This window comes from Spermophilus citellus (genome assembly GCF_964194105.1).
Source record: "Spermophilus citellus genome assembly, chromosome: 13".
Taxonomy (NCBI): domain Eukaryota; kingdom Metazoa; phylum Chordata; class Mammalia; order Rodentia; family Sciuridae; genus Spermophilus; species Spermophilus citellus.
The window spans coordinates 5166553-5184770 of record NC_138193.1 but is presented as its reverse complement, the minus strand read 5'-3'; the positions used below and the strand labels follow the sequence as shown (position 1 = coordinate 5184770).

The 18218-nt window shown below is 41.4% G+C and overlaps 1 protein-coding gene across 3 annotated transcripts in view; it reads right to left on the bottom strand.

Moving 5' to 3' along the window:
- Nucleotides 1-16520, bottom strand: part of SLC9A2 (solute carrier family 9 member A2) — a gene marked incomplete at its 5' end in the record, with an annotated part of 87386 nt that extends 70866 nt beyond the window's left edge. For all 3 annotated transcript variants that reach the window (XM_081264130.1, XM_081264131.1, XM_081264132.1), the window contains one exon: nucleotides 16226-16520. In XM_081264130.1, coding sequence (XP_081120256.1) covers nucleotides 16226-16520 — 295 coding nt within the window. The remainder of the gene's footprint in view (nucleotides 1-16225) is intronic.
- Nucleotides 16521-18218: the final 1698 nt, after the last annotated feature.

Here is an 18218-nt window from a genome sequence, read left to right as displayed (position 1 = left end):
GGGTTACTCATGGTTTTTTAATTTTATATTTGATTGTTTGCTGCTAACTGGCTTTCAAAAGAAACAAAACCAATTATACACTTGAGCACCTTGGCTGCTTCCTGCTGAAGGTCAGCATCTGAAATTACTCTATTGATGAGTTCAGTTTTCCTTTTTGAATCTGGAAGTGGGATAGACTGGGGTAGAAGGATGCAGGTAAGCACCACTGTCTGCTTTGGAAGATTTCAGCTTTTGCCACCAGTCTGCTCAGATTCCCAGCCTTCAAGAGAAGAACAATACCAGGATTGTGTCACATGAACTTGGCAAAATGCTCCAAAGCACAGTGAATGAACATGAAATCCACCGGGGACACCTTCAGACAGTCCAGAAAGTAAAATGGCCTTAGTTGTACCCACACTATGATTCTGAACCAGGAAATTACAGTAATGACCCTGGGTGGTTTTCAATTTTTCTGCATATGTTCTGTCTGGCTGTGAAATGTGTATCTCCTCAAGCTGAGAAAAGCAATCCACAGATGCCAGGGGAGTTTCTAATACAGCCAGGTGGGAAACAAGATCCTTGCTGTTGAAACACTGGGCACCACCCTTGGATACACAGAGTGTTCTTATTTAGAAAAGTCCCGGTCTAGAGTTTCACAGGAGGCACAGCACCCAGTAGAGTTCACACAACTTGTTCCGAATACTCTGGGACTTCTTGCTTACAGACACCCGTGATACCAAACATCCTTATCTCTGCTGAACTTCGTCCCCATATGGCTCAAAGCTCTCTGCTTTTTATTTTGACCACCACCATCCCCGCCCCCCTTTTTTAGAAATAACATCTGAAGCAGGGGTTTGACCAAGAAAGGATTTAAACGGAAGAGATTATTATACAGGTAAAACTTTCCAGCGCTAAGGTATTATTTAGGGAGAAGTACAAAGTCCAAGGGTGATTAAGTTCTGGTGATTATTTCTGAGTGGAGCCTTTGCATAAGTAGCCAGGGCTAAGGACTCTGGTATACTGTAACCTAGACTCCAAACTTTCCCTGCAGGTCCACAGTTGAAAGGAATTTTTATTCCATAGTCTTTGGTTAGATGCTGAATCCTAAGACCTGTTATTCTTTCAACCCCTGAGTCAGTAAATGATCTCTGCCCATTTTGGTTTTGTGGCTTGCACACTTTTATCATTAAGTTGTTCAAGGTTTTTCTACCCCACCCACCCAACCACCTTGTGTGGGAGCTTTATTTTCTGTTTGGTCTTTATTCCTCTAGGAGCCTGATTGTTAAACAAATCTACCACTGGCTTAAAATAAGTTGACAAAAATATAGTAAATGAACCCACAATTGCCAGTAATTGCTACCTGATTTCTTTTCAATTAAGTGGTTGCTAACAGTTGATTGCAGCCATCGGTTATTTACATGGCAGGGGATATATTTGCACACTGGTGGCCGAGGCTAAACTAAGAAACTACCCTATTTGGTAAACGACACTATTTTCTAAACTACCTAGAATCATATCCTTTGGTTCACTTTGCCTCTTCCCTGACTTGTGATTGCTAACTCAGCACATTTTTACATGCATGTGCTGTCCTACTGGCCTATGATTGCAGACTAAAGGCTTTTCAATGAGCATGGGGAGGTATGTAGGTACCTCAGGGCCTGATGGGGATTTTTAGATCACACCGCCTTCATAAGTACCATTCTTCATAAAACAGTAGTCAGACCTATTAAAGCGTTTGGTGGAGAAATGGAGAGTCAGGGTCTTGCCAGTTACACGCATTTATTCAGAGACTCAGGCACAGTCATGACTCCGTTGGTTTCAGTGGCCTCAAAACACAAAACTGAAACGTCAAGATCACACAGAAAGACAAAAAGTAATGATATTAATTGAAGTCATTAAATACATAGATCAGCTATCTCATCAACCAACCAAATCACTTTTGCCAAATCCTAGCACTCTCAAGGGGCCTTAGGGTGTGAGCCTATGAATGAATGAATGAATGTTGGCAGTAACACAGAACTCCAATACTTTCAGGTGGACCAAAGCAGGCGATGGATGCGAAAGGACTGAAAACAGAATTGTTATTGGGAACGCAGACATCCCTAGCTTTAACTATGCTTATTGTAAGCAGAACAAAAATAGAAGGCCCAGAACTTGCGTGCAGAGCCTCTCCGAAGGAGGGAAGCACAACAAGTGAGAACCACTAATAAATAAGTAATCACATCAGGTGGTGACTAAACGCTCACAGGAAAGTAAGCCTGGGCAACAGGATCCGGAGAGTCTGGCCAGAACTGTTTCACACGGCTGCACGTGGTTCCCAACTGCCCTTAAAACCATGAGTTAGTTTCTTACACTGGAGTCAGCTTCTTCCACAACCTTCCAGAAACTTCTCGAGAGAGCTGACAAAGAATTATGCCGTTCTAAGTGAGCAGCCCAAGACTGTTGACACTAACAATGTGTCCACCACCTTGACCCCTGAAGAGCAGGAGTTTCCATCAGATAGAGAAGAAGGGGGACACTTCTCTTTGGCATTTCTCTCCGCTTTTCCAGAGTTTTCATGGAGAAAACATAGTCAGTGGATATATAATTTTGCCTCTGGAAATTGAAGAAAAAGCAAAAACTACTTAAGGAGTCATTTTGCTTTAAGATCATTTCCTTATCTAGAGTTGCCTCTCAAAAAGTTATAAGAAGCTTGTATAAAGAAAACTTGGAGAGTACAACCTTGTGCATGAGTTGAAATGGCTTCAGACTGTGGTGACAAGGATATCCAGCAGGTCTGAACATGCCAGGAAGTGTCAGGAGCAGGGTCCAGGAGAGAGCCTGTTCCTGCAGAGAGGGCTCACCTAACTGTACCTGAGGACCCCCGCCCAGCCTCTCTTCAGCCCTCCACCTACTGCAGCTGGCTGCTCACCCATCAGTTTCAAGGAGGAACCTGGGATAAAACATTGGGTGTCTGCTTCTTTGCTTTTCCATTGCAAACTAACTTAATAAGAGCAGAAAGACGATTCTTTCTTTCTCTTTTTTTTTTTCCTTATGAAACACTGGAGACTGAATTATGTATGATTTGGAAAGAAACCTACCCATAATACCAACAGCAGGAGACCAGAACATCTAAACAGTCTAACAATCTGTCATGGAACAAATGGACAAAATAGGACTTCCATGGTGTAATGCTATTGTGCTTTGGAGAAGGAAGCAAGGAATCTGTCCTGGTCCAAGGCTATCCAATCTCTAAGTCTCTAAGATAGAAAGTTTTTTAAGTGCATGAACTCTAGCATCCCATCAGCTGAACAAAGAAGCGACCATTATCATTTTCCCATTTTACAGATGAAAAAACAGATGTTTGAGAGTTAATTCACCCAAATCCATCCTTAGTACGTGGCAGGGCTGAGATTGTGGGTATCAGAGTTTAAGTTACCACTGAAGGTATGTCCAATCATAGTAAGCACATTAAAAATAAATAAATTATCATCTCAACTAAGGTATTTGAGAGTGAAAGGCCACATTGATAAACATTTGCAAGGACAAGTTTACACCATGGATACTGTGCATAAACCAGAGTGTGTGGTTACAAAACCACCCTAAGATACCACCTCACCCCAGTAAGATTGGCAGCCATGATGAAGTCAAACAACAATGAGTGCTGGCGAGGATGTGGGGAAAAGGGTACTCTTGTACACTGCTGGTGGGACTGCAAACAGGTGCGGCCAATTTGGAAAGCAGTATGGAGATTCCTGGGAAAGCTGGGAATGGAACCACCATTTGACCCAGCTATTGCCCTTCTCGGACTATTTCCTGAAGACCTTAAAAGAGCACACTACAGGGATACTGCCACATCGATGTTCATAGCAGCACAATTCACAATTGCTAGACTGTGGAATCAACCCAGATGCCCTTCAATAGATGAATGGATAAAAAAAAAATGTGGCATTTATACACCATGGAGTATTACGCAGCACTAAAAAATGACAAAATCATGGAATTTGCAGGGAAATGGATGGCACTAGAGCAGATTATGCTTAGTGAAGCTAGCCAATCCCTAAAAAACAAATGCCAAATGTCTTCTTTGATATAAGGAGAGCAACTAAGAACAGAGCAGGGAGGAAGAGCAGGAAGAAAAGATTAACATTAAACAGAGACATGAGGTGGGAGGTAAAGGGAGAAAAAAAGGGAAATCACATGGAAATGGAGGGAGACCCTCATTGTTATACAAAATTACATATAAGAGGTTGTGAGGGGAATGGGATAACAAACATGGAGGGAAATGAATTACAGTAGATGGGGTAGAGAGAGAAGATGGGAGGGGAGGGGAGGGGGGATAGTAGAGGATAGGAAAGGTAGCAGAATACAACAGTCACTAATATGGCAGTATGTAAAAATGTGATGTGTAACCGATGTGATTCTGCAATCTGTATTTGGGGTAAAAATGGGAGTTCATAACCCACTTGATTCTAATGTATGAAATATGATATGTCAAGAGCTTTGTAATGTTGTGAACAACCAATAAAAAAAAAAAACCACACAATGAAAGTGGTGAAACAAAGTGTGTCTACATGTAATCTGTAATTGACTCCGCAATTATTTAGCGAGTACTGTGTTCCAGGCATTTTTTCGGAACGTGAGCCAAACAGACAAGGCTCTTACCTCGTACAGGTTATATACTAATGAATATCACCTATGTATGTATACCTGTCTGTATGTGCATCGCTGGGTGTGCAGCAACAAAACACATTTAAGGTTTTTTTCTCCTATAATTCTTTAGGGTTGAACTTTGGCTTATTAAAAGCTACACTGTAGCACAGTTATACAGGTTGAATTTTTTTTCTGTAACTATGAATCCCTAACATGTTAAACATCAGTGGTATCCCCTTATCTGTGGGGGGATATGTTTTGAAACTCCTAAGTTTGGATGCCTAAGTTCATGGATAATACTGAACTCCATGTATGATGTGGTTTTCACCTACTCATACCTTTAATAAAGTTTAACTTAAAAGTCAGGCACAGAAAAAGATCAACAATAAGTTACTGTTAATAAAACAGAATAATATACTTGGCATATGAAACTTAGGTGAATGTGGTCTTTCTTGAAAAAGTCAAAATGAATATTAATATCTTCAGAACATGTTATCTGCTGATAAGTGAACAATGGAAAGCAAAACCACAGTTGAGGAGGATGACTGCATTTCAAAACCATTAAATTTCTATACTCCCCAAGGCATGGAAGAGACTGGACCAAGATTCAGAAGTTCTAGAGTTGCATTCTAGCTCTCTACGAAGAAGGAGTTCCACCATCTTGCCTTTTTGTTATCTTTTTCTGTTCTACTCACTTTATAGATCTGTTGTGAGGTCCTATGAAAATCTTAATTGGGTGTTACAGTTTGCTTTCATATGTTCAGTTGGCCCTCACAGTGATCCACGTAGGAAGTGGGTGGAATTATCATCATGGTCAGATTTTACAATGACTCCCTGACAGGGTGAAAATGAGGTAACAGGAATCAAGCATGAGAATCAAGTGCACGGCTCTGGCTCCAGGTTCAGAGCAGGAAAGAGCACATCAAGGTGCTGTGGAGACCACAAATGGAAGTATGGTACAGTTGTCCTTCAGTATCCTCAGGCATTGGTTCCAAGATCCCTGACAATCCCTGTTGGATACCAAAATCCATGCCAGCAGCTCAAGTTCTTGCATAAAATGGTATAGTATTTGCTTACAACCTACACACATCCTCTTGTATACTTCAAATTATCTCCAGATGACATTCACTACCTAACAGAGTATACATAATATGTAAATAGATATTATACATCATTGTTTAAGGAATGATGATAAAAACAAAAAGCCTGTGTTGGTTCAGACATTCAGGACACATACAATTTTTCTAATATTTTCTGTCCACTCTTGGTTGAATCCACACATGCAGAACCCACAGATAGAAAGGGCTGCCTGTATTTATTTTTTCTTTTCCGTGAGAGGCAGGATGGCAGCACCAGACACAGAGAATGAAGAGGAACTGGCCATGGACCCATCTCAACTCCTTAATGCTATAAACTGGGGATAATAATGGTGCCTACCTTGCAAAGACTGTGAGGATTAAATAAGATAATGAATGCAAAGTAGTTGGCTGCAATACTTGGCAGGGAATACTGCTTGTCCTTGCTAATTATTATTATTTTATTAAAGAATCTGTGATAGATAGAGTCTCACCCATCTCCACCCTCCAAGGCCACAGGAAAAGATGATACTGGTTGCAATACAATACTCAAGTTTCCCAGCCAGTGGATCCCTAGGAAATAAGCCTAGGAATTGGGAATGGAAGAATTACCAAAAGAAGTCACAGAAACCTGGTCAGGGAGTTAATTCTTGCCCTGTGGCTCCCCAGGAACTTTTTAATAAAACTTTTGAACATGTGTAGAATGCTTTCCTGTGTACAACAGGCCTAGGTAATTTGGACATTTTCAGTGTAAATTTCTAAATGTAATTGTAGGATGGCTTTTTTCCCTTTTTTGTCTTTCCCTAGTGAGCCTCTGTATGCCCACATGAAGAAATGACATGAAATTCACCTGTAAAGAATGATTCTGTCAGGGCTGGGTTTATAGCTCAGTGGTAAAGCGCTCGTCTTGCACATGTGAGGCATTGGGCTCCATCCTCAGCACCACATAAAAATAAATAAAGTAAATAGATATAGATATTATATATATATAATCTCATTCTTTATATATATTTATATATAATATATATATATATTATATATAACATATGGAAATATATTATATATATGGAAAGTAATGATAATATATATTATATATATAATATATGGAAATATATTAAATATATATGGAAAGTAATGATTCTGTCAGAGCCACATAGAGTGCTTTCTGAAGAATTACCCTGTCTTCCCCTTGTAATTTTTGGAGATTGAGAGGAATATAAGACAATTTCATACAAAGTATGAACTTGACAAATCAAGATTAGAAAGCCCACGAACAGTGCAGAACAATGTACAGGACTATTCTAGGAAGTACCTCAAATATGACTCATTATCTTTAAAAGATGTAATTGCAAGAGAGTAACCTGTAATTGGGCAGGTATCATTTAGAATGACAATACACCCACGTCTATACTTCACTTCAATATAATAAGCACATGCTTCTCTTGGCTTAAACTTATTTTCCTACAAAAGTAAAAAGCTTTTCTATAAATGATTTCCTCCCTTGCAGATAATTTCATATTACCCTTATAAAATACTAAACAAATGGTACAGATAATCTATCCCAATTTTGACCAATTTTATGGCAGGACCAAGTAGGTGAAGCCTGGCAAGGGTCACAAAACCAGGTTAATGGAAGAACTGGAATTACCACAAGGCCTTCCTGCTTCTAATCTGGGAGGATCTTTTCCAAACTTTAGGTTCGATACTTCCTCACCTGCTGAGCTATTCCTTTTCTATCCCAAGCATGAAAACATAGAAGATGCAACAAAGGCAGTTAATACTTCTACAGGCTTCAGATAGAAGGAATAAGGAAAACGCACTCTCTCTCATCCTACATGAAAGAGAAGTCCTTGTGATATTCTGTGAACAGAGGACAGCCGTGAACTGTAAACACTGTATAGAAGAAAGCTTTCCTTTCAAATGTATCAGGCAAAATATGGATGAGATACAGTCTTCTCTTGTTGCAAATATACAATATTAATATCTATCCAAGTTCAAAATAAAGGAAAATGTATAGGAGGCCAGAAATAAGGATAGAAATCAAAGTGATAGAGGTTGATCAGTAGGATCTCAAGCCTCTGTGACCAGGGGAGTTCCAGATATGCACACAAGTCCCAGGTGCAAGGACCTGGCACCTTTAACACCTGCATGAAGAGAAGACGTCTGACTTCAGACCACTCAAGGAAGGCCTCTTGCATAGATTCCCAAGTCTCAATAAATAGGGGAGGGGGGGAAAGTGATGCCTGTAGCCAGGAAAAAAGAAAAGGAAACATGCCAGGTCTTTATGGCTTTGGGCCAGGGAGAAGTGCACCTGTGGAGTCTGAAACCCCAGGTTTATAGCACATACAGGTCTAAGGTCTGTATTACAATACTTGAGTCATATAGGAAGGCCAAGCTCAGAAACATACTAACAACAGATCACGCTTGAAACCATAAAGCTAAGGTCACAATAAAAACTACCATCCATACAAGAAAAAAAGATTGCAAAGGAAAAATCAGTAGATGTGCTGAACATAAACGTTAGCACCCCCAAGAACTAGAAATTTGAAAGAAAAAACAGAACACAGTGAAAGTGGTTATAAAATGACTATAGGTTAAATGAACCAAGGAATGAAAGATGAATTAAAATTAAATAATTAGTGGTAATGAAGTAAGTATATTTATGGAGAACACTATGAGTGAAATGCAAATTGACTTGAAAAAAGATCACAAAAGCTTACATGAAAATATAATTAAAATGAAAATCCAAGGAGGAGGATAACTAAAGCTCAGGAACACACTGAGAGTAAGAAAGTAAACTTACAGATAATTTCATATTATCTGTAATAAATATGAAATTACCAAGAAATGGCACACAAATAAAAAGCAAAGAAAAAACATGAAACCAGTTAAAAAAACATGGAAGTATAACATGTTCCAAGGCAGAAAAACTAGGTAAATCCATTCATACACACCGAGAAAAACAGCAGAGAATTAGAAATAACTGAACAAACCATCTTTTTAAGAATCAGAGAAAAAAGCCAGATAAATTCCAAAGGGCAACAAGAATAAAAATACAACTCTTCTTAGCAAAAAAGCAGGATGGAAAGTAATGAAATCATATCTTCCACATGGTAAAAACTCCAAACCTCCAGGCTGGGGTTATATCTTAGCAGTAGAGCGCTTGCCTCATACATGTGAGCCACTGGATTTGATCCTCAGCACCACATAAAAATAAGTAAAGTAAAGGTATTGTGCCCATCTTAAAAAAAACTCCAAATCTCATAATCAGTTATATTTTCATGCAAAGTGTAATCAAAATAAAGACAAGTTCAGACAAGACTAAAGACTTAAGATCTCATGAAGCATCCACTAAAGAATATACTCCAATACAAAGGAAAGGAAGGAAGAAAGAGGTAGAAGAACCAATTTTTAAAAATTAGTAAACATGCCTTCAAATCTACATAATATTTGCTCATAAAAAGTTAAAACTGAAGGGCTGGGATTGTGGCTCAGCTGTAGAGCGCGTGCCTAGCATGAGTGGGACCCGGGTTCGATCCTCAGCACCACATAAAAATAAAGGCATTGTGTTGTGTCCATCTACACCAAAAAAATAAATATTAAAAAAAAGTTAAAACTGAGCCAGGCACGGTGGAGCACACCTGTAATCCCAGGGATTCAGGAGGCCGAGGCAGGAGAATCTCAAGTTCAAAGCCAGAATCAGCAAAAGTGAGGCACTAAACAAGTCAGTGAGACCCTACCTCTAAATATAATATAAACTAGGGCTGAGGATGTGGCTCAGAGGTCAAGTGCCCCTGAGTTCAATCCCCAGTATGCAAAAAAATAAATAAATAAAAAATAAAACTGCCAGGCACAATGGCACACTCCTGTAACCCCAGCAACTCGGGAGTCTGAAGCAGGAAGATCACAAGTTTGGAGCCAGCCTCAGCAATTTAACAAGACCCTGTTTCAAAATGGAAAATAAAAAGGGCTGGCATGGGCTGGGGTTTGGCTCAGTGGTAGAGCGCTTGTCTTGCATGCATGGGGCACTGGATTTGATCCTCAGTATCACATAAATAAATAAAATAAAGGTGTTGTGCCCATTTACAACTAAAAAAGAAAGTCTTTAAAGAAAAGGGCTGGGCATATAGCTCAATGGTAAAGCATCCTTGTGTTCAATCCCCAAAACCAAACACACACACACACACACACACACACACACACACACACACACAATTAATTTGAAAAAAAATACAGGTCTAAATTACAAGGCAAAATAATGTGAATTTTGAAATAAGCATTTAAAACTTTATAAATGTCAAGTATTTTTCAGGAAGAGGATAATAATAAAACAGCAGACATTATATTTGTTATGATACAGAAGATTATTTTAACACTCTACATTTTATAACATAAATTATTTTAACACTATACTAACTAATTTAATTCTCACAACAGCATGATATTGGTGCTTTTATTATGTTAGCACTAGAGCCATTGAGTCCAGAAAGATCAAGTTATGCACTCCAAAGAACACAACTGCAAAATATGTAGAAAAAATCTGCCTAAGATCTGAATCAAAACACTCTGACTTGGCTCCTATCAAATCAGATAGTCATATTAAAATGCAAGAGTAATCACAGAAAGAAAAGAATAGGTCACAATGCATAAAAATACATAATAAAAAAAGAGACCAACTGAAAATATGGCAAGAAAGGAAAATAAAGACAGCAACTAGAAGACATAGTGAACTGACAAAATAAGTTCAAATATATCAGTGCTCACAATGAATGTCATTATATTCCTCTCTGCAAACCATGGGGATTTGAATTTTGAAAGATATACATAATGTTGGTCCATTTTAATAAGAGTAATGTCACGTTAGCATTAGCACATGTCCATGTAGGAGCTCAGGGATTCATAAAACTATAGAATTCCATACCAATAGGACTATTGAAAACAAGAGCGGTCATGTTTTCAACCTTTTGCATAGATTAACTACACTCATAAGGTGGGGTTGACATATTAGAAAATAAGTAAATTTAATAATTCATGAGATGAGCTTTCAATTAAATAATTAAATAAATAAATAAACCCCAAGAAAGCAGCACCCAGTAAATCATGAAGGCAGGAAGAGAGACTAATAAATTAGAAGCCAACTAAAAGTTAATTCTTTGTCAGAAGAATGAGATAGATAAACGTCTAAGAATTCTGATCAAGATAAGGAAAGAGAAGAAACATCTTAGGAATAAAAAGGAGAACACAAATGTGGATAGAGTGGAGATCTTTAAAATCACTTTTAAAACTTCTGATAAATGTAAAAAATTCAGTGAAATAATAATTTTTAGAAAAACATAAATCACCAAAATTGACCCATGAAGCCATTGCTAAACCAAACAGAGCTCTGAACATTAAAGCAATGAAATCATGGGTCAGATATCTACCTATATATAAAAAACATGAAATTCACACAGTTTTATGTAGGTTAGTTTATCCAACCATATAAGAAAGCAAACAATTTTATACAAAGTTCTGTATAAAGCCTTATGTACTTCTTAGGGTTTCAAGGTAAGTCAAATTCTGTAAGAAATCCCAGTCTCAAAAACCCAAATGCTTAATGTTTTCTCTGATATAAGGAGGCTGATTCATAGTGGGATAGGGAGAGGGAGCATGGGAGGAACAGACGAACTCTAGATAGGGCAGAGGGGTGGGAGGGGAAGGGAGGGGGCATGGGGTTAGAAATGATGGTGGAATGTGAGGATCATTATTATCCAAAGTACAGGTATGAAGACATGAATTGGTGTGAATATACTTTGTATACAACCAGAGATATGAAAACTTGTGCTCTGTATGTGTAATAAGGAAAAATAAAAATAAAAAAATTAGAGTTGCCATAAAAAAAAAGAAATCAAACATCCCAACAATGATCAATATGACTCTCCTTGTTCAAGTTGATACAGAGTACTATTTTCAACTGGCAAACAGTTATCTGTTATTATTTTAAAAGGCGCAAAAACACCTGGGCAGTAGAGCATAGTGACAAAATTCTAGAACACACCTGCGTTGGTCTTCAGAAAAAAACATGAGAGAGCTTCTCAAGTCTTCACACAGGGCACACAAAATGTATGTCCCATTCCCATGAGAGTAGATGGAAGTTTCCAGAAAGAAGGGAATCAAAACTCTTAGTTTGACTGAGACCCAGCACATGCCACAAGGAATACCTGACATTAAAAGTGTGCTTAACACCAGATGTCATTGAAATAATAGGTGAAGATCAGGAGATTCATACCATGGCCAGCCACACACTTCAGGTAAACCAACAGCACAAAGAAACAGATCAATTGCAAGGATGGGTAATCACAGAGATAAAAATCTCTGTAATTTAGGCAGACACGTAACTCTCAAGTTTTATATTTCAGATTCAGGGCAGCCTGGAGCCCAGAGGACACATCTTCTTTGGGTCAAATTGCTTTCTGCCATTCCCTTAAAATGATAAGAATTCAAGTTATTCAACTCTAAGACAACAGAATGGGAGGAAGTGGAAGATTCTGCAGCCTGACCTCAAGAATAGGGGCAAAGGAAACGAGACCCTAAGGACTTAGGAAAGAGTTCATGAAGAAGCTGGGGGGCAGGGAAGAAGGGAGCTTTGTTCCTTTAAAGAGTAGGGGACCCGGAGTTTCCATTCGCTCAGGTGACCACAAATCCCACTGACCCAATTCATGGGCCAAGAAATCAGAGCCGATGATCCTGAACCACACCAGGAAATTTTCCTTTTATTCATTCCTTGGCCACCTATCATTCCAAGCTGCAGAACTCCATCCCTGCATCCAGGGTTGACCAGGCAAAGTGTATTTATAACTACAAAAAAAAAATCAAGGGTTGCTCAAAACATAAATATTCAAAGTGAAAGAATAATAAAAGTTCACGTGTGTGAGGACTTAAGGGGAAAAAAAACAAACTAGGAAATGTTTCTTGCCAAAACGTTTAAAGCTTCTCCAAAGTGTACTAAATTTACTATGTTCTTTTGTTTTTTTTTAGACTTCTTCACATACACATGCATACCATCATCATTATCATCACCATCAGACTTTTAGGAAATTTTATATTTATAAAACTACTATTTTTTATCCAAATAATTAGGAGGCTGATTCTTCTCTGATAATTAGGTAAAACCATGAGCAGCTAAATGGAATCATTCAATGCTCCTCCAAATTAGAGTTTTCTCAGTCCTAACTACAATATTTCTAACATTATAATGTGCTGCAATTTAGAAAACCACTGTAAATTCACCACTGGGGATTATTTAAACCTCCTACTAATGCTAAGAGGAGTTTCCACTTTGGGGACTCTGTTATTCTTTTATAGTATAATCACTAGTAATGTCTCTCCACATTCTCTGGGGCAGGTAAGCTCAGGTACTCTGGGTAAATGGCATGAAGTGTCCCAAATAAAATCATAGCACTCTGCAAGAGTGTTACCTTTGTAGGGTCACATCCCCTACCTAGCCCAATTCACCCTCCTTCCCAAATAGGAACAATTTAGGATACATAAGTTACCCACCCCCAACGCGTAAGTGAGAACAGAATTTCAATGACTTGGTGACTATTCAATGGGTTGTAAAAGGACTTGGACAGCGTTGCCCAAAGTCAAAGTTCAGGGCTCAGGGGCAGGAGCAAGGGTTGGAACTTTGTGAGCATTCATTCCTCTAGGTACACAGTCGAAGAAGCAGGAGAGGGCTAAACTGCGGAAAGCAAAAACAGCACAAGATTCAGTACCAGTTTTTTGTATTCCAAAACTCTCTTTGCTCATCCCGAGAACCATACCCTTCACCTCACCCATCACATACTGCACTTGGCAGCTCAGACTCCTCTCTGGATAGAAGATGTGAATATTCTTGTTGTATCTCTTCATTGCTCCAGGTGCAAAGATAAAATAGCGCAGAACTGGGTGAATGGCAGGTGGATCTGGAGGATGCAAGTGGGATATGTAATGATTTCCACAGTGAAATGCAATACAGGATGGAGGAACTGTGCCAGGTAGAAAAGAATTGGGCCAGGAAAGAGAAACACATGCAGGCTAAGAAACTACCCATGGGCAGATAGATACACCTGCGGACTTTTAACATAAGCAAGCAGGAATGACTTCTAACAGATTACCACACAATGAAAGTGATGAGGTCAAATAAGATGAACAGAACACCACGGAAAGACATCAAGTGCATCACTCCCAGAATAAGGACACTTGAAAAAGGCTGAAACTAAGTCAGATGGAGAGAAATACCGGAGGCAGCCCAGGACAGTGGAAAAGGAACTAACGTGCCAGAAACAGCACAATTAATACTGCTGCTCTCACGGGTCTACCATCACACTTGCCACTAAGGGTGAAGGCACTGATGTGGGGCTACTACATGCCCCAGCACTGTTCTGACAATGCTCTGCATATCCATTCTCCATCCTCACAACATAACAAGTCTCCAGGGCACACACAAAGATGAGGCATCAGACTGACCTGGCTGAAATTCTGGCTCCCCCCACCCCCCACCACACAAACCTCAAATAAACCTCCCCACGTCTCAGATTCCTACTCTACAAAACAGGCTCATCATACCAACCCAGCATAGAGGCCTTGAAAATTAGAGATAATGAACTTAAGTACCTACTAGCTGCTGTTATTAGTGTAACTAATCCGATTAAAATAATCAGGAGTGAAGAACAGAGGAAGGAGGTTGGAGAAGAAAAGGCAACAGAAAAAGCAGTAATGGACAGGGACCACAAAGAACCTGCCAGGGATGGAGCTGCTAGACTCAGCCTGAAGGTGAAGAGAACTCTGCACCCAGCTCCTGACTTGGCATGCCCCTGGGTGTAAACTCTCTGAGCCTCAGTTTGTACCTGTATAAAGTGAGAGTGTCAGTACCAGGATTCCCTACAGGGCAGGGATGTTATAAGACTCATATGAAGAGATGGCATCTGATTTTACTATTAGAGGCCATGAGTTTATGCATCTGGTGGATAGATGGGGAAGTCCATTTCCTTTACATTGTTGCTCAGGAGGAATGAAAACACTCAACAAGCAGAATCATGCCAAAGCCAAGCAATTAGAGACTGCAAAGTCATTAACTATTATGTGGCTTCTTTGGTCACCATGAATCTAATTAATTTAATCTGACATGGAAGATGTGCTTTATCTTTACCTCCCACAACTTCCAGCCTCTTACAAATCATCCCTTCTGCCTGCCTTGAGGTCCTCTTCAATTTATGCCTTTGTTCATTCTGGTCTGGAATGTTGTTTCCCGTCATCTCCAATTAACCAGTCCCTGGTCATCCTTGAAAACCCAGTTTGCATGCTTCCTCTCCCAAGAAAGTGACCCCAGACACTCTATATTGCCATATTATATTTTACAAATTTCTCACCCTACTAGCACTTCCCTGTGTGATATAACCACTGGTGTATATGCCTCTCTCCACTCATTAATAAATTTCCTGGGGGTGACAGGTAATGTGTTCTTTCATCCTTTATGGAAAACCGCCTCACCCCACAAGGAGAACAGATAATGTACAAAATCTTTTGACCTTATACCTTTTGCAAATCATGACAATAGTAGTTAACATACTTTAAGGGCTTTACAAGAGTCTTTAAAATGTAGAGGGAAAATGAAAGAGAGCACCACGAATATAATGTAAAAGATTACCAGTAGGAAGGGTAAAGATGAGAAAACACATCCTAGGTGTTCTGTTTTCCGAATAGGAGTTAAAGATGATGTGCAAAGTTAGTTATTTTTAAATATGTGCCTCTCACCTCTCATTGGCCTCAGTCATTCTAAAGGAAATGTTTCCTAGAGAGTGACAGCCTCAGCTCAAAAAAAAAAAAAAAAAAAAAAAGGAGACAGGGCACTCATGTGCATGCTGCAGGTCCCCTTCCATGTTCTTCATTAGTCAGGGCCATGGCAGGGTCTGTGTCACTCCCAATGCCCTCTCTCCTCCAGCATCCAGGGCCTTGGTGCTTTTAGCCTTGGTGCTCACTTGCACCTGTCTCCTGTAGGTACTACTGATATGCTTCAGCCTACCCACTTCCTCCCTCAACAAACAGGTCTCACTTTGGCAAAGAGCTGTCAAACTTGACGTTCAGAATACAACAGTTACTAATAGGGCATTATGTAAAATTGTGGATGTGTAACCGAAGTGATTCTGCAATCTGCATTTGGGGTAAAATTGGGGGTTCATAACCCACTTCAATCTAATGTATGAAGTATGATATGTCAAGAGTTTTGTAAAGTTGTGAACAACCAATAAAAAAAAAAAAAAACTTGACGTTCAAAACAGGATCAAACAGCAAATCGCTAAATTTGTATGGGCCATTTCAAGGCCAATGGCCACTTAGGAACCAAAGCATGAAACTATTCTTCTCAAAGACTTTTTCAATGGGCAGAAGTTGCTCTATGAGTCGCCTCTGTTCAGGAGCAGATGGCCAGGACTAGGAGGTCAACTCACCTATTAGGTCACCCACCAGGCGTCTGCATCGCAATCGTCCCCGCCCCCACCCTGCAGGTCCAGCTCGCTTACCGATCTTGGCCAGGGAGGCCAGCAGGATCCACAGGGTGATCTCGAAGGGGATCTGCACGTGGGGGTAATCCAGAGTGAACACCGGCAGACGACTTTCCTCAAATGGCGTGGTTCCCGGAGCCACCACGCTCGCCGGGCTAGGAGGGCTGGAACTGGTGCCCCTGGCCTTCGGAGAGTCTAGGAGGGTCTCTGCCAGGGTGCCCGCGGGCCCCGCCACCTGCAGGAGCAGCAGCAGCAGCAGCAGAAGCCCAGGCGGCGGCGCCAGCAGGCTCCGCCTGGTGCCTGCTGGTTCCATGGGGTCGGCTCTGGGTGCAGCGGGGAAGCCGGGCGCTCAGCCCTCTGCGCGCTCAGCGCATCGCGCCAGGACAGCGCCGACAGCTCAGTCCCGCGTAGAGCGGGACAGCTAGAGCTTTACACCGCCGCCGCGGAGCCGGGTCTCTGCAGCCAGCGGGCTTGGTCCCCTTTGCGAACAGGCTTACTGAAGGGGAGCGCACGGCGACAGGAGGTCACCGCGCGGACCCTTGGCCGCACTCAGCCGCCCTCCGCCGACAGCCGCCCGCCCATGCCCGGTCCGCGGCTCACGGGCCCCAGCTGCAGGCCCTGCCCCGGGCGGCCCGCGGGCGGGGACGAGGGCGGGGCGGGCGCTGCGCCCAGGCCGCGGGGCGGGAGGACTCGAGGACACAGCCGGCGCACTGCGCACCTGCTGGAGCCTGCGGGCGACACGAGGCCCTGGTGGCCGCGGGGGCGACGACTGTGCTCCTTTCTTGTCGGTCCCGTATGCCAAGACCTGCCACCCCCGGGGCCGGTGAGCTGTGGGTGGAATCGCCCCGCTGCGCGCAGGGTGGCCAGAGCTGTCCCCGCCCCGGAGGCCGCCTCTGGCGTCCAGCCAGTGAAGGGACCGACGCTACCCACGCGACCCACTCTTGTTCCCAGTCCTGCAAGGAGACACCCGGGTGCGCTGGGCACGGGAGAAGAGTCCGCAGGCTTAGGGTAGGGAGGAGAAACCCAGCTCTGGAGGAAGACGGGGTGCTGTCACCCCGGCCCGGGTGCTGCGGAGGCCGAGACCAGCAAGGAGCTCACTTTCGCTGTATAGAAAGTTTAGAAAAGCCTCACTTTATTCCCCTTTGGAGAGTTAGCAAATCGAATACAAGGCATTCTCTCTGTGCACTGAAACTCCCTGTGCAGAACGCAGTGTTCCCACGCTCCCACAGAATCCTTTTCTTTCCTACCTTGTACTGGTTTCGCTCATTGTAACACTGTGGATTCCACTACTCTTCTCCCTCCCCCAGCTCATGAAAAAGAAAAAAAGAAAAACCATCTTTCTCTGTTTTTAGGCTTAGAGGTGAACATGTCTGAGAGCATCAGAAATATAATTATTTCATGGAAAACCAGTGATTTGCCTAGCTCAGATTGACTTGCTCCGCTAATTACAGGACCGGCTGTGGTTTGGAAAGGGAAGGAAAAGGGAGCGCGATTCTCCCAGATCTAAAAGAGCTTTATCTTCCAGCCAACCTTTCTCCTCCTCCTTCGGGTGTTTTATGCTTCGCTGGTTGCAATCTTACTCTTCAGGCATCTTTATCACCAGAAATTGAAACAAACAAGAAAAAGGAGAGCAGCGGCCACTCACATTCACTGAAACAATTTCCCCTTAGATATTTGTGATATAAAAATCCTTCTCTTTTCTCATCTTTTTTTTTTTAATGTAGAAACATGTGGCTCTGACTATTAAACAAACACCAGGCAGCTCAACATTCAAAGCAGATTTTTTTTTCCCCTAGCTCTAACCATTTGTGAGATGTCAGCAAAAGGTACAAGAAATAAATCCACCAGCTGAACAGAAGCAGGTAAGCAACAGTCACCTTTGAGCCTTAAAAGGAAGGTGCGGACAAGTCCAGGGTAAGAAGGGAGAATGATTCTCAGAGATGACGTGGAATAGTTTAGTTAATATATTACAAAGTATCTATTTTTCAAATGGGAAACAAATTTGAATCCA